Source organism: Carassius gibelio, chromosome A8, assembly GCF_023724105.1.
Source record: "Carassius gibelio isolate Cgi1373 ecotype wild population from Czech Republic chromosome A8, carGib1.2-hapl.c, whole genome shotgun sequence".
NCBI classification, from domain to species: Eukaryota; Metazoa; Chordata; class Actinopteri; order Cypriniformes; family Cyprinidae; genus Carassius; species Carassius gibelio.
In genome coordinates this window covers 22,938,087-22,953,430 of record NC_068378.1, presented here as the reverse complement: position 1 = coordinate 22,953,430, position 15,344 = coordinate 22,938,087, and the positions used below count along the sequence as shown (strand labels likewise).

Genomic DNA, 15,344 nt, shown 5'->3' with positions numbered 1-15,344 from the left:
TGACTTCAAAAGACTAGGACTACAGTGAAATGGGTTTGGATTACTTTTATGATAGTTTTGATGTCCATTTTAAAGCTGTGTCTGATTATATGTAAAAAGGTGGCATGAACTTGTAAGGTGGAATGATCTTTTTTTGCTCTGAAAAAGTTAAAGTTATGGAAATGATGGCAAGTTATGAGCAAATAATGGGAGCATTTTCAACTTTGCGTTAAAAATAAGATCAAAATCAGAACACTGTATATTTTAAATTTAGATCTTGTTTATTGAGTCAGTTGTTACAGCCTTTTTCCCAAGCACAACCACAAAAAATTATAAGTATCATGTTCTGGAGTGTCAAATCTCATTAAGATTTAAGCTGTGTCTCATGGACGTTGTCTCATGGGCTTCACATTAACGATGATGCAGAAATTGGAAGTGACAATTTAAGGAGAGTGTAGAACAATCCACTTTGCGTATGTGCATGTTTGTTTAGTCACCAATCACACCCTCTCTAATGAGATTCAGCTCATAGCACAGGCTCTCGTAGCGGTAGGCCATACGAATCTGAGCCACATTGGTTTTGCGAATGTCATTGCCTTCAGGACCGTCCTTCATGTAGTTGGCACCAAGGAAGTGAATCTTTTCCTGTTTGTGTGAGAAAGCATATTATATTACAGTGTCAAGTTAAGTCACCTTAACTGCAATAGCACTTTATATAATACAGTTTGTGTCAAAGCAGCTTCACAGACACAGGAAAATAGCAGAATCAATAATAAAAACCTAACTAAAGCAGCATTAAAAGACAGCAGTGCAATTTTTTAGATCAAGTCAGGTTAGATCAATAACAATGTGAAGTTTATGAGTTTGATTCAGCTGTAAGCAGTTGTACAAAAATAATTTAATTTACAATTAGAAAGGTTGTAACGCCAAAAACTTGTACAAAAAATGTAGTTGGCAACAAACATATGTCATAGCACTTAGGAAGGGTTAATACCCCCAAAAAGTTATTTTCTGCATACATTTTTGTGACCTCTGAGCAATAAATAAAGACTTTTTGGCTGAATCTGGACGAGCCTAACAATGTAATAAAAAAAAAAAAAAAAGTATATTTATTTTATGAAAATGTGAAATAAAAAATGGTTAAGTTGAAGTAGTAAACTGACCAAAACTAAAACTGATGAAATGTAAATATAACAAAGCAAAATTAAACAAATATTAAACAAAATCACTGACACTTAAATTAAAATGAAAACTGAAAATTGTAATCTTTAATCTTAATTTTAATCATGGGGTTACACTTGAAGATTTAATTTCATTTAATATTTTTAGCACCAATAGCATCATCAAATATATATTTGTATTATTTTTTACTTAAACATTGCTTGAATTGTAAAAGAATATACCTTGTGTCTAGATCAGTAAAATCAAGCATACGAAAGAATAGTGATGTGTTCGGTCTGGTGACCTCACCTCAGCAGACAGACCGCTCTGGAGAACACTGTTTCTGGCGATCTCACACATGTCACAGGTGCTGAGCTTAAACACCTGGGCTGCAATGGCATACTCCTCCATAAGGGGCTCCTGTTGATGCAGTATTCAGATAAACACACTGCAGCAGCATCTAATTTGCACATGAAAGGGTTAAAGCCTCACCCTAGTGTAGTGGAACTGCATGGGGTCGTCGGTGGACAGGGAGACCACCAGTCCCTTCTTATGAAACTCTGGCAGAGGGTTCTTGTTGTACTCTAGGAACAGACTGTTGTTGCTGAGTGGGGACATGGCAATTGGGATCTGTGCCAGATAATACAGATACTGCAGGACAGGGCTCTGTGGAACGTAACGAGAGAGTGAGTGTTGTGATTCTTGTGTATTTGGTAAGATGAACTGTGCCCCCTAATGGTCAGGGTAAATGGTGTATTAACCTTCTTGAGGTTGAGACCGTGAGAGATGTTGTCTGCAGTCATGAAACAGGCCAGCAGATGAGTGACAGCTCCAGCTTCCCCACAGTGAGGTCTGAACTGGAATGTGTTCATTCCTCTCTCCCTGGATACCACAAACACGCAGCACATAACAAATGGCATCTTAGTTTCTCATATAATAACCTCTTATGGACTGGTTTTAATCTGAAGTAAATTCTTGTGTAAAACTCCCTGTACAGTACCAGGGTATTCTGGGAATTTAGTGCAAGTTGGTTGCTTACAGGCCTAAGTCAAAAATACTCACATTCAAATCTCTACAATATTTTGGACTCTATACACTTTTTAATAGTTTGGGGCCAGTATATAATTTTTTTTATCAATACCTATATTGAACAAGCGTGCATTAAACTGATAAATAATTACAGTGAATGCATTTATAATTTTTTATTCCAATCAAAATTTCTAATTGTTTTTTTTTATTATTATTCCAATCAGCATATTAGAATTCATTCTGAAGAACCATGTGACACTGGAGACTGGAGTAATGATGCTGAAAATTCAGCTTTGAACACAGGAATAAATTACATTTTAATGTATATTTATATAGAAAAAAGTTATTTTAAATTGAAATAATAGTTCAGAATATTACTGTGTTTTTGTTACATTAAATGCATCTCTTTCAAAAACATTAACAAATGTATGACAATTTTTTCTCTCCAAAATAATTATTCTTAGCTAAAGTTGTGGACTCTAATTGCTTAGAAAAGTAACAGCACACTTCTCCCTTCAGGCTGTGCAACTAGTGGTATTATTCATCTCATAGTAAGGGATGAAATACACACCAAAGTTTATTAATTGGGGTTCAGGAAACAATCCCTAACTTTAATTATTGGCTGTAATGATTGTAGCAAGCCCAATCCAGTCTACAAAGCTGCTTGCCTTTTTTGTGTTTTACTGAGATACTCACTTGCGCAGCTGATTGAGTCGGGCAATGTTTGCATACATGTAGTAAATCCAGTAAGAGTATGATGGGCTCTTCACCATGTCCCATTCCTCAGGTTTGGGGCTCTTTGTGGAGAACATGTGACCGCTGTGTTTAGACTCATCATCCACACTGTCAAAGCCAGTCACCTGTAGAGAGACAAAACGCAGGGATGAAGGGGTTCACAGGCAACAGTAATATCGTCAAATATTATTCAATTTTAAAATAACTAATTTAATATATTGAAATTGTTTTATTAATTCCTGTGATGGCAAATCTGAATTTTCAGCATCATTACTCCAGTCTTCAGTGTCACATGATCCTTCAGAAATCATTCTAATATATTACATTTATGTAAAATATATAACATTTGTTATTGTTATCAATGCTGAAAACAGTTATGATGCTTACTATATTTTTGTAAATGGATACTTTTTTTCAGGATTCTTTGATGAATAGAATGAATAGCTTTTGTAACAATAAAAATATCTTTACTGTCACTTTTTATCAATTTCATTCCGAATAAAGTATTAAATTATTTAACTATATATATACATATACCAATTTGAAAGGTGGTCTCTTTGCCTGTGTATCACTATTATTATATTTTCCAGATTTGCTCACATGCTTCAGGAAGACACTAAGCTCTGGGTTGGAGTTTGGGTCAATGGTGGCCTGGAAAACAGGGAGGAAGATGTTTTCCAGCATCTTTCCAAAGTGTGGCACAAAGTTCCTGGCTCTGAAAATGTCACTAAAGGGGGACATGAGATAAACTGTTAATAGAGTTTTCACAAAGACTGAGTGTGAGAAGTGAAAATAGGTTCACATACTAGATTCTGGGCACTTGAATCATCCACTTGAGTTGTGGAGAATAGACTCTGTGCTTGTTAAACCAGCTTGCAAGCTTAGCCCACTCATTAGGGTTACAGCCATAGATGGACAGACGAGGCTCTGCGTACTGGTATCTGGCATCCTCCAGGTCACTAGCAACTTCCTGTGAGATTCCAGAGATTACAGCTGATTTGATTGGCTTCCTTTTTGTGTAAATATGTAACACATGGTTCACCTAAGGCTTACCTTAATAATGGTGGCAAAATACTCTCCGGATAAGTGGTTCTCAGTCTTCATATAAAGATCACGCAGCTCACTGGCACCCACAGGGTTGTACTTGGCATTGAATTTATCAAAACGCTGGAAGGTTTGTCTGCCCTGCATGAAGTAGTGTGAGAAATAACTGTAAATAACTTCATAGGCATCACGAATGACAGTTCTTGTAATCAATTAAGAGTGCCAAGAGGATATGCAGAGTGGATTTTGCAACCCATGTGATGGCCTAAAAATAGGGCACATGACAACTGCATAATGAGCGCTGCATAGTGCTATAAGGAAACTGTGACACATTATTTCTAGCGCTGAATTTCTGCGGTTATTCTTTGTATATTTTGTTCCCATGTCTGGGTAACCAGGCCCTGAAGAACCTGTCTGAGGTGTTGTGAGATACTTACAGCATGCACATCCAGGGAATCGACAGTCAGGTCATAGGGGTGCAGATTGAGAGATTCAAAAAGCTCCTTCATGGTCACTTCCTTGCCCTTCAAAACATGCACCACACGATCTGCATCCACACGGTAGGACGTCTTGATGAAGCGGAGGAGGTGCTTCTGGTTCATGCAGGCAGCAGCGTGGATGTGAGTATCCACCTACAATAACAACAACAGAACTGTCAAAATGTACGTTAAATAATTTCAGCATAAGTGGCATATTTAAGTCATACCTTTCTGCAGTTGTAAAAGTCCCTGTGGGGATTTTTCTTCAGCTCTTTCATTTCCTCCATCTCATTCAACATCTCATGCACATTGAATTTTGACATGAGAAACTTCAGACGACGATGAGTGTACGTCTTTCTGAGCATTAACATTTTCAATAAAAGAACAAACAATATAGCCTTTAAACTTAATATTATACAATATCATTAAAACGTTTGGGGTCAGTAATATTTGTAAGAAATGTATCATTTTAATCAGCTAGGATACATAAAATGAAGTCATTGTATTCTCACAAATGTATATTACAATAAATGCTGCTCTTTATAACTTATCCCAACATAACAAAATATATATATATATTAAGAAGCATATGATAATTATAAGAAATGTTTATGCACCAAATCAACTTTCAGAATGATTTCTGAAGGATCATGTTCCTCTCAAGACTAATGGAGAGTCATGGCTTCTGAAAATTGAGCTTTGCCATCACAGGATTAAAATGTAATGTATCTTTTAAATAATGTGTTCTGCTTTTAATGCATTTTTATAATTAGAAGCAATTTAGAGGATAAAATAAATATTAAAAAATGTTATCGACCTCAAACTTTTGAGTAGTAGTTTCTATCATAAACACACACAAACATATGTACATATATATAGTCGGAATATAGAATATAGATCTGCAGTGCTTTGTGAACTTACATTGGGCCCTGAGCAATCAAGGCGATGAGGTAGTTCATGTCGTCTATGAAGGTGGCAAGATCTGGACCGGGGTGGTTCAGAGGCTGGTGTTTATCAGCAGATGCTGCATCTTTGTAAACATAGATAACACCATCCTTCATGCGAGCGACGTAGCCAAGGCTAGGTGGGAAGTCCTTTGTGCAGAAAGGATCCTCTCCAGACTTAGGAGGAGGGGTGAAGACTGCAACACAACAGTAATGTTATATTTCACTGAATTTAACAAATACAACTATTCTTCAGTTACCAAACACAACTTTCTTTTTTCTTTTTTCTTTTTTTACGGTGAAAGAGTAAAAGATAAGTAAAAGTATTAAGTAAGCTAGGTTGACTTAAAATCTTTGTGTTTTTATCATGGAATTCTGTTTATATTATTACCTGGGAGCACCTGATCTTCAGGTTTCCACTGCTCTCCTTCAATCTTGCACAAGAACTGAGAGGCAGTGATGGGGAATCTCTGGAAAGCCAGTCTCATGTACTTCTCTCTGATGGTCAGGGCACGGTACAGACCCTTACAGGCCAGCTCAAAGTCATCCATAGTCACCTGCAGAACAGTTTGGAAGAACGTGATTCTGTGCAACGCCAACGCTGATTGTTATCTTTGAAATGCCTATATCTATGAGTGGAAATGTGATATGTTGACAAATGCAAATGTATATGTGACCCTGGACCACAAAACCAGTCTTAAGTCACTGGGGTATATTTGTATCAATAACCAAAAAAAAAAAAAAACTTGTATGTGTCGCGATTATAAATGCTTCTATGTTAAAAATCATTAGGATATTAAGTAAAGATCACGTTGCATGAAGATATTTTGTAAATTTCTTACTGTAAACATATCAAAACTTAATTTTTGGCTATTAATATGTATTGCTAAGAACTTCATTTGGACAACTTTAAAGACGATTTTCTCAGTATTTAAATTTTTTATTTTTTTGCACCCCCAGATTCCAGATTTTCAAAAAGTAAATCTTGGACAAATATTGTCCTATCCTTACAAACCATACAATATTGGAAAGCATATTTATTTCCAAAAATTGACCCGTATGACTGGTTTTGTGGTCCAGGGTCACATATGGAGTCATAGAGTGCACTGACTGGGTGACACTATTTTTAAAAGTCACCATGTCCTTGACGTCAAGCCAGGACTGATGAGTTTGAATCTTAGAGTAGGCAAGAACTGATGACTACATGTGGAAAGTGAGAGAGTTCCTTAACTCTCTGAAATTCCCCTCCTAAATGTCAGATATATATTTCAGAAACCATATCCAGGGATGGGCTCCACCTGCTAAGATGGAGAGTCCCCCTAGCTTGACTGATCTATTTCAGCTGTCCAGTTACCTGCAAAGGGCAGTGTGTAAATCAAAGCTTAAATAACATGTACATGTTCCAGTCAGGTCCTGGAAGTTATATGTTGGACTGTACCCCAGCAGCGTAGTCCCCAGTGATGGACACTCTCTGGAAGTGAGGGACCTCCAAGTAGGTTGGTTTATCTTCTAGCAAGGGATGAGTGCGACTGAGATGCTTCTTACTGTGTGGGGATCAGTTAAAGGTTAGGGTGGACCTTTTTCATGGACTATGAATTGTTTAAATTTCATTTATAACGTATTTAACAGTATATTTTGTGGCATTAAACTTCCTCATTAAACAGAGGAACAGGCCAATGTAAATATAATCAATCACTATTTCTGATGTAGATAGCTAATTTATTGACCAAAGAAAGCCAAAACACAACTTTTGGGTGACATACTAGCCTACAAGTGTAGCGGTCGGGGAATGGGGATTTACAATGGTGCCGTGACCCGGATGGGAGTGAGTGTAACGAAGGCCAGCTGGTAAGTGCTGTGCAGGTAAACCTTACTCCCCTGATCTCAAGATGCACATTAGTGACTGATGCTAGGGAGACTGTAGTCTTTAACCTCCTTGTTAGTGAGCCCACCTCCCATGTCAGTGACCCGGTTCAAGCCTTCACGGAGTGGGTGCGAGTAGTAGGACCCGAGGGGTTACACAAGTAAAAATTTAGTTACATTTTGAAAATTAAATAACGCGCACTAAAAAGAAAATTTGAATGTCAAAATATGGAAACATACAGTGAATTTCTAATGAAAACCCATTTTACAACTAAATTAATTAATTAATAGCAGTTTAGACAAATGTGTTTTCATTTCATTAGCCTAGAAAATGCGGCTTGTTCAACATAAAAGGGGTTCCCTTTCATGATGGTAGCCATGTTGAGACTACAGGCGAGTATTATGCACTTAATCTATAATTTCTATAATTAGTTGTTTAGACTTGATGAGTAGACATTGCCGTTAAATACTGTATATTTCTACACATTGCAACAGTACCTTAAAACCTTTTATGCTGCCTCCTCACTAATAGATGTCAGCATAAAGTTTTATTGTATCAACCAAGAAAACATTAATTACCTAATTTAAATTTTAAAAAAAATAAGTTATATGATTGTATAACTTGTACACTGACCGCTTCTCTACATCATCATCCTCCACTACATGTAGGGCCAGCTCTTGGTTGAGGATAGGACAGTCATCAGCCACATCAAACAGGGAGATCTCATCACGGATATCATCATCTTTGGTCTCCGAAGCAAATACACGCTCTGCGAAGGCACGCGTGCCATCATCCGTCTCTGATGACCAAAAGCCAAAGCAAATTAGATATTTAAGGAGACAGTGGCTAAACAAACAAAACAAAAGATGATGAAAATGAAACATGAGATGCATAGACTGAGACCAAATGTTTTTATGGTCTGGACATCATTTAAAGGTACAATTTGTAAGATATTTGCAGTAAAATATCCAAAAACCTCTAAGCTAGGGTTACATATTTTGTCCAGCTGATCACTAACAATATCTTTAATGTTTTCAACTACTTGTAAACCATGAGAAAATTCCCATTCTAAACAGTGACACGGGCAGTGCAGTCGCTTGTCAATGACGTTTGTTACCGCCTTTACTGATGTAGAAACCATGTGACAACAGTGTCGTAGACAAATGCGGAAGAAGCTTTGCGACAAACTTCAACTAAAGAGATACCAATCTGGCTTGTGTTTTACTCAACAGGTCAGTAGTTTTGATTCGTATCTTTACAGAAAGCGTAAGCTATTATAACGATCAACAAGATTAGTATTATGGGGCATACACGCCAAACGCGGGGCATCGCGTCTCTAGAGCCACGCAAGGATGCGTCTGATCCATAGTCTGATCGCGTCTTTGCATTGACTTTGTATGTAATCTACTCGTGCAAATCATTGAACTCGCGTTAAATCTGTGATTTATCTTTCCGTCTGATTGATGGCCGTCAGAGGTTGGGTAGAAGACAACAAATCCCATCATTCCATGCTCCTTCTTAACGTCATCAAACCACGCGATTGTTATTGTGCGCCCTCCAGTGGAAGGTCCTACAATCCGTACCTTTAAAGTTATTTCAGCATCTCTTTTTAGTTGAGGTTTGTCGCGAAGTTAATTCCACATTTGTCCATGTGCCCTGTTGTCATGCGGTTTCTGCCCCGTGTCACTGTTTAGAATGGGAAAATATATAACACTAGCCTAGTGGTTTTTGGATATTTTACTGCAAATATCTTACAAATTGTACCTTTAAGTATAAAATTTAATTTTCTACTTTAAAAGCCATAAGACAATAAGTGAAAAACCAACTTGTACTTATATACAACACCCGATTGGGTGTCCTTTAGACATTTTTCAAAACGTCATACTAATGTTAAACTTGCTAACCAGAGCATGCTTTTGGCAAAAATAACCTTTTTCAGAATGATTTAACTACGGAGTGACTGTGACCACTAGCAGTGATGGAACAAAATCTCCCATGCAGAGATGAACGAAACTATAACAAATTCTTTAAGCCAAGACACACATCACCAACTAACAACAGCACAACCCAAACCATAACTTGGACAGACAAGAAACTTTGAGGCCTACATCGTAAATGCTTTTAAGAATCATATTATACATGCAAAGAAATACATGTCAAAGTCATTTGTTTGCTAATGAACTACAATGGGATGGAAAAGGTTTCTGATTGAATACAGGTATTTTCCTCTAACAGTAGTATTTGAGCAAGAAAATCCATACGGACTACAATGCATTAAATTGTTTTATGGCAACATTTTTTGGTTTACATTTTCTTAAATTTGTCTCAGATTTTAGGACCCCATTGTATATTTTCACCTAAAACAAACAAATGAATAATAATATGGTGGTGGATAAGGAGATACCCCCTGACAAAGTAAAGTGCTTTGAGTGCCTAAAAAAAGCGCTGTATAAAATGTTAGGAATTATTAATTATTATTAATTTAAAAAAAATACAGATAGATGTTTGTAGCAGTTTAAACACGTTGATCTCGGGCAGGTTCCTTTGTACTTACTCCCTTCTGATTATTCCACAGAGTTGCCAAGGAAGATCCGAAACATTGAAAAGAAAAGGAGGTTATAGGTTTGACTGAATTAGTAAGATACACACCGGAACTGTCATTTTACTCACATTAATAAAAAAATAATAATAATCTGCTGTAAAATTAAATGAAATCTCTCCATATTGCAGACAACCTATATAGCAAGAGTCATGAATTGTACAGTAAAATAACAAGGTGAATATGAAAATGAAGGTGAATTGCAATGACTTATAAAGGTAAAGTAGAAAGTACAACATTTTGGCACAAAAAAAAAAAAAATGTCATGCACATCATCAGTGACTTTTTTTTATTTTTCTTCCAATCGCTGACAGAGATCATCAAAAGAACTCAGACAAGGCTTGTTGGACCATGAAGGAGCTTTTTGAATTTCACAAACAGTTTATCTGTTCTCACATAGAGGCAAACATATGTAGCAACATCACAATATATTTGTTATTGTTCACAAACAAGATCATACTTTTTTTTGTTTTTTTTTTACAGGTCTAAGTCGAATCATAAACGGATTTTGGTCCTGTGGGGCCCTCTTTTGACACAACTGCTACACATATTGAACAAATAAAAGGAACTGAAACTCAGTGTACATCTCAATCAGCTTCCTATTTGAGTATTGTAGTCAGTATACTGATCATGGAGCTCAAACGATCACTTCCTAAAAAGTCCGACAATGCACTGATGGTGCTCACTACTGATGCTCACCATGTTCTCTCTCACCTTTTTATTGGAATATACTAAATACAATGAAAGAGCAATAATAATAAATCTACACATTCCATTTTTCTACTAAGGGTGGACACAAAGATGAAACAGTCACAACCCTCAGTAAATCCAAACCCCACCAACTCCAAAGGAGAATACAACTTAAGCACATTTTCAATAATTAAATTTTCGTTTTTGGGTTAATGTCATGGATTGTAACAACTAAACAAATAAGCAGTTTGTTTATATGAAATATTCAGCATCCCCAAGACCACATTCCTCTACTCTGAAACTTTCCTCAAAAATCACAGTGTATCCAACCGGAATTCCATGGCCATGGGATACTCTCCAGTATGGGATGGTTTCTGAAAGTCCCTCATCTACAAGTTCATGCCCTTTCCAAACACACAAACAATCATACACAGGATGCATGTAGAGTGGGAAGCAGTGGTGGACAGTAACGGAGTAGCTTTACTTCGTTACTGTACTTAAGTACATTTTTCAATGTACTTTACTGAAGTAGTTTTATTTTGAGTAACTTTTACTTTTACTTCACTACATTCCAAAGCATAAGATCGTACTTTTAACTTCACTACATTTCATAAAACATATCGTTACTCCCTATAATATATCACGTGCTCCGACACGCAGAAGCGGTGTCTGATTCATCATGAACGAACTGTGAGTCTTTTCAAAATAAACCTTTAAATCGGATCGCGAATCGCACCAAACGATTCGTTTACGAATTAGAATGATCCGATTGCAGCTGTTCTGGAGTCGACCACTCACTGATTCAAATGAACCGTTTAGTGTGAGTCTACAGAAGTGAGAACCGTGAGATATTGTGAGCGCGTGCGTCTGATGTTGCTAAAAGTAAGTTATTAATGTCGGAATTTAGGATTAATTATTGTAACTGAAAATCATATTTTTTATTATTTATTTTATATATTTTATTTTGATAATTTAGAATTATTACTGAAATACAACCTTTTTTTGTTTCAAACAGTTCATTGAACAATAATAAATGAAGTACCTGAAGCTGACAATGAAGTAAATGTATAATAATTAGCAAAGATGATTAATTTAGCGCTGTAAACGCGCGTGTGAGGGGCGGAGACGCGCCGCGGAGCGTCAGACGCGCTTGAGGACCAAACACAGCAGAGCGGTAGGAAACTTCACTCCTCTCTCTTTTACTATAGCGATTTATTTTAAGATACGTGATCTGAGTCTTTCATAGAGTTGTAGAGTTAGAGTTATTAGAGAAATATAATTATTTTTTACATTCTTTGGTCGAAGTTTTCAGATCGGCAATTCGGAGCCTGTTCGCGACTTGGTTGATTCAGATCGGCACTTCGGAGCCTGTTCGCGACTCGGTTGATTCAGATCAGGACTTCGGAGCCTGTTCGCGACTCGGTTGATTCAGATTGGCACTTCGGGGCATGTTCCCGACTCGGTTGATTCAGATCGGCACTTCGGAGCATGTTCGCGACTCGGTTGATACCGATCGGCACTTCGGAGCCTGTTCGCGACTCGGTTGATTCAGATCGGGACTTCACAACCTGTTCGCGACTCGGTTGATTCAGATCGGGACTTCTGGACTTCGGAACATTTTCGCGACTCCGTTGATTCAGATCGGCACTTCGGAGCATGTTCGCGACTCGGTTGATTCAGATCGGCACCTCGGAGCCTGTTCGCGACTCGGTTGATTCAGATCGGGACTTCGGAGCATGTTCGCGACTCGGTTGATTCAGATCGGGACTTCGGAGCATGTTCACGACTCGGTTGATTCAGATCGGCACTTCGGAGCCTGTTCGCGACTCGGTTGATTCAGATCAGGACTTCGGAGCCTGTTCGCGACTCGGTTGATTCAGATCGGCACTTCGGGGCATGTTCCCGACTCGGTTGATTCAGATCGGCACTTCGGAGCATGTTCGCGACTCGGTTGATACCGATCGGCACTTCGGAGCCTGTTCGCGACTCGGTTGATTCAGATCAGGACTTCGGAGCCTGTTCGCGACTCGGTTGATTCAGATCGGCACTTCGGAGCATGTTCGCGACTCGGTTGATACCGATCGGCACTTCGGAGCATGTTCGCGACTCCGTTGATTCAGATCGGAACTTCGGAGCCTGTTCGCGACTCGGTTGATTAAGATTGGGACTTCGGAGCATGTTCGCGACTCTGTTGATTCAAATCGGCACTTCGGAGCCTGTTGGCGACTCGGTTGATTCAGATTGGGACTTCGGAGCATGTTTGAGATTTTTTTTTTAATTCAGATCTGGAAGCAGGAAGTGTTTGTCAAACAGTTAATTGGTGATAAATGAATATTTGAACTTGAGGCTTTTTTTTTTAGACGAGTAACGTTAGACAGACATGAATGTTTATTCAGAACGGTACTGAAAATAAGTAAATATTGTAGCTGATGCTAAATGTCTAGCAGGCTTGCTGGTGCTAACTTGAGGTAATTTTTATAAATAATGTCCAAATATTTTTATTAAACCACCTATATATATATATATATATATATATATATATATATATATATATAGAGAGAGAGAGAGAGAGAGAGAGAGAGAGAGAGAGAGAGAGAGATAGATAGATAGATAGATAGATAGATAGATATAGATATATAGATTACATCTGGGGAGAAAAGAAAGGATGTGATGTTCAGAACATGGTAACTACAGTAATTATCAAAGAGGGGAAGAGATGCACCCCGTTTGGCCAGGGGTGTTTTTACACCGCAGACAAGGTTTGAGAGGGAAAAAAATCATTAAGAAAATATAATTATATTTTCCTTAAGATGTTCTTCCTAACTTCAGGCCTTATTATCTTGTCATATATAACTGTGGTGTTCTGTAAAACCACAAACTTTAAAATACTTTTTTCTTACGGGTGAAGATCAGATTATCATCTCTGTTTTCTCTCAGGTACATCACAGTGTAAGCTTCACAGTGAACATTACTCTCTTAAGCATGGTCCATATCAACAACAAAAATATATCTTGACTCCATATAGTGGTTATTTTGGAAAAAGGTATTTTGAGCAGTAGGATTATAAAAAAAAATGTGCTAATATAAAATTAAATTAGCCTATATAAAATTGCAAACATCTATCTTTCAGTACTTTTTTACTTAAGTTCATACAAAATTGAGTACTTTTGTACTTTCACTTGAGTAAAATTCAAAAAGGAGTACTTTTACTTTTACTGGAGTAATATTTTATTATTCGTATCTGTACTTTTACTCAAGTACTTGATTTGTGTACTTCGTCCACCACTGGTGGGAAGCGAAAAGTTCCGGCCACAGAAAAGGATAATAACACACATTGACCAAAACAGTAAAATCCTCTTTGCAGCTTCATGTATTTTCTTAGTGTTACTTGCATAATTCACTGAACTTGCTCCAGCTTGATAATATGCAGAGACAAAAGTATAAGATCTAATACATTGCATGTTTATCAGTGTATTAGACTCAGTTGTTATTAAATGGGTGTGAAATCATTAACAAGATGATTATAACGCTCTGCTGTTTGACCTCTCTGAATACGTGGCCTTTCCTGCTGCCTTGAAATGATAGGGTTTATTTTTAAACCTGGTGATATCAGTGACATATCACAGTCTGCAAATTTATATTGAGATTATTCTTAGCCTTCACAGTATTAAAAGACTGAAATCAAATCAATATCTTACTCAGAGGAACAAAATACAGCTGCCATAAGTTTACAGACACCTTGCAGAATCAGCAAAATATCACTGGTTTTAATAAAAGTGATTTTTAATGATCCCTCAAAAATTATTATTTTGCACATTCTGCAAGGTGAGTGTAAACCTATGACCACACTAGGGCTTGAAAACAAAGATTTTTGATGTAAAAATAAACTTTAAGTATTAATCTAATAATTCATAACTTATAAGCTTTCAAAACCTTGCTTATATTTAGAACAAGCAATCTTGCACATTGCCACAGCTGCAAAGAGCATCAGTGGGAACTCCTGCATGCTTAAAAATATAATAAACCCTATTTGAAATATTCAAGAATTTCAGATTGCACTCGTCTGTATCTAAACAGCACAAATCAGTCCAATCACAGGCCTGAAACGCTAACAATTTCAGTTGCTGTTAATTAAAGTGTCAGACTCAGGGGTGTTGACACAGCTGGCCTCGTCTTTGAATTAAAGTTCCCAAGATATTCTCATATACCAGCACTACCAGTTGTTGGAAAACCTAACCTTGCCTAGTGTACCTCTTGTACAAGCTTCTAAGAGTCGACCTGCATAAATAACTACTCGGACACTCCCATTCCTAGATTACGGCTTCTGCCAGAGACCCACAGTGGTGATATGATTATGAAGATATTATGCAACATGTTGGGTTCTTCAAAAAACATTTCATAGACATCAATTTAGCCATTCTGAAATGCAAAACAGATTTCATAGTTAATGTTAAAAACGAAACTTTTCTTTGTGACAGGTGGTGAATGGACACTCACCAGGCACAGCAACTTTGGACATGTTGGCTCTGACACTATCACTCTTTCGGTAGAAAGCAGGACGGTCCGGCACTGCTCCCTGGTAGCGGGAAAGTGTGCGGTTGGACACTGCACCTGGGCAATATGAAGCAGCGGTTGCCCACTGTAACCAAAGCTGTGTAGTGGATACGAGGGCTTGATACTCCAGGTTCTGTGTGTTCAACTCTATTTTAAGTTTTAAGGTTTAAATGACAAGCTCACACATGGGAAAGTGGGATATTATGTAAGTGTATACACACACACACACACACAAACATCCATGGATATGTAGGAGAAATAGACAC

General features: G+C 37.5%; 1 protein-coding gene across 1 annotated transcript; it reads right to left on the bottom strand.

The window, feature by feature from the left end:
- Positions 1–239: 239 nt before the first annotated feature.
- LOC128018921 (AMP deaminase 1) lies at positions 240–15,187 on the bottom strand. Its single transcript, XM_052604802.1, has 15 exons — positions 15,022–15,187; positions 7,869–8,034; positions 6,810–6,915; positions 5,763–5,928; positions 5,349–5,568; positions 4,655–4,784; positions 4,386–4,580; positions 3,958–4,089; positions 3,711–3,874; positions 3,505–3,631; positions 2,866–3,029; positions 1,902–2,022; positions 1,633–1,806; positions 1,450–1,560; positions 240–624 (listed from the first exon to the last, which is right to left on the bottom strand). Exons 1-15 carry the CDS (start codon positions 15,041–15,043, stop codon positions 469–471), a joined length of 2,154 nt encoding a protein of 717 aa, XP_052460762.1. The 5' UTR covers positions 15,044–15,187; the 3' UTR covers positions 240–468.
- Positions 15,188–15,344: the final 157 nt, after the last annotated feature.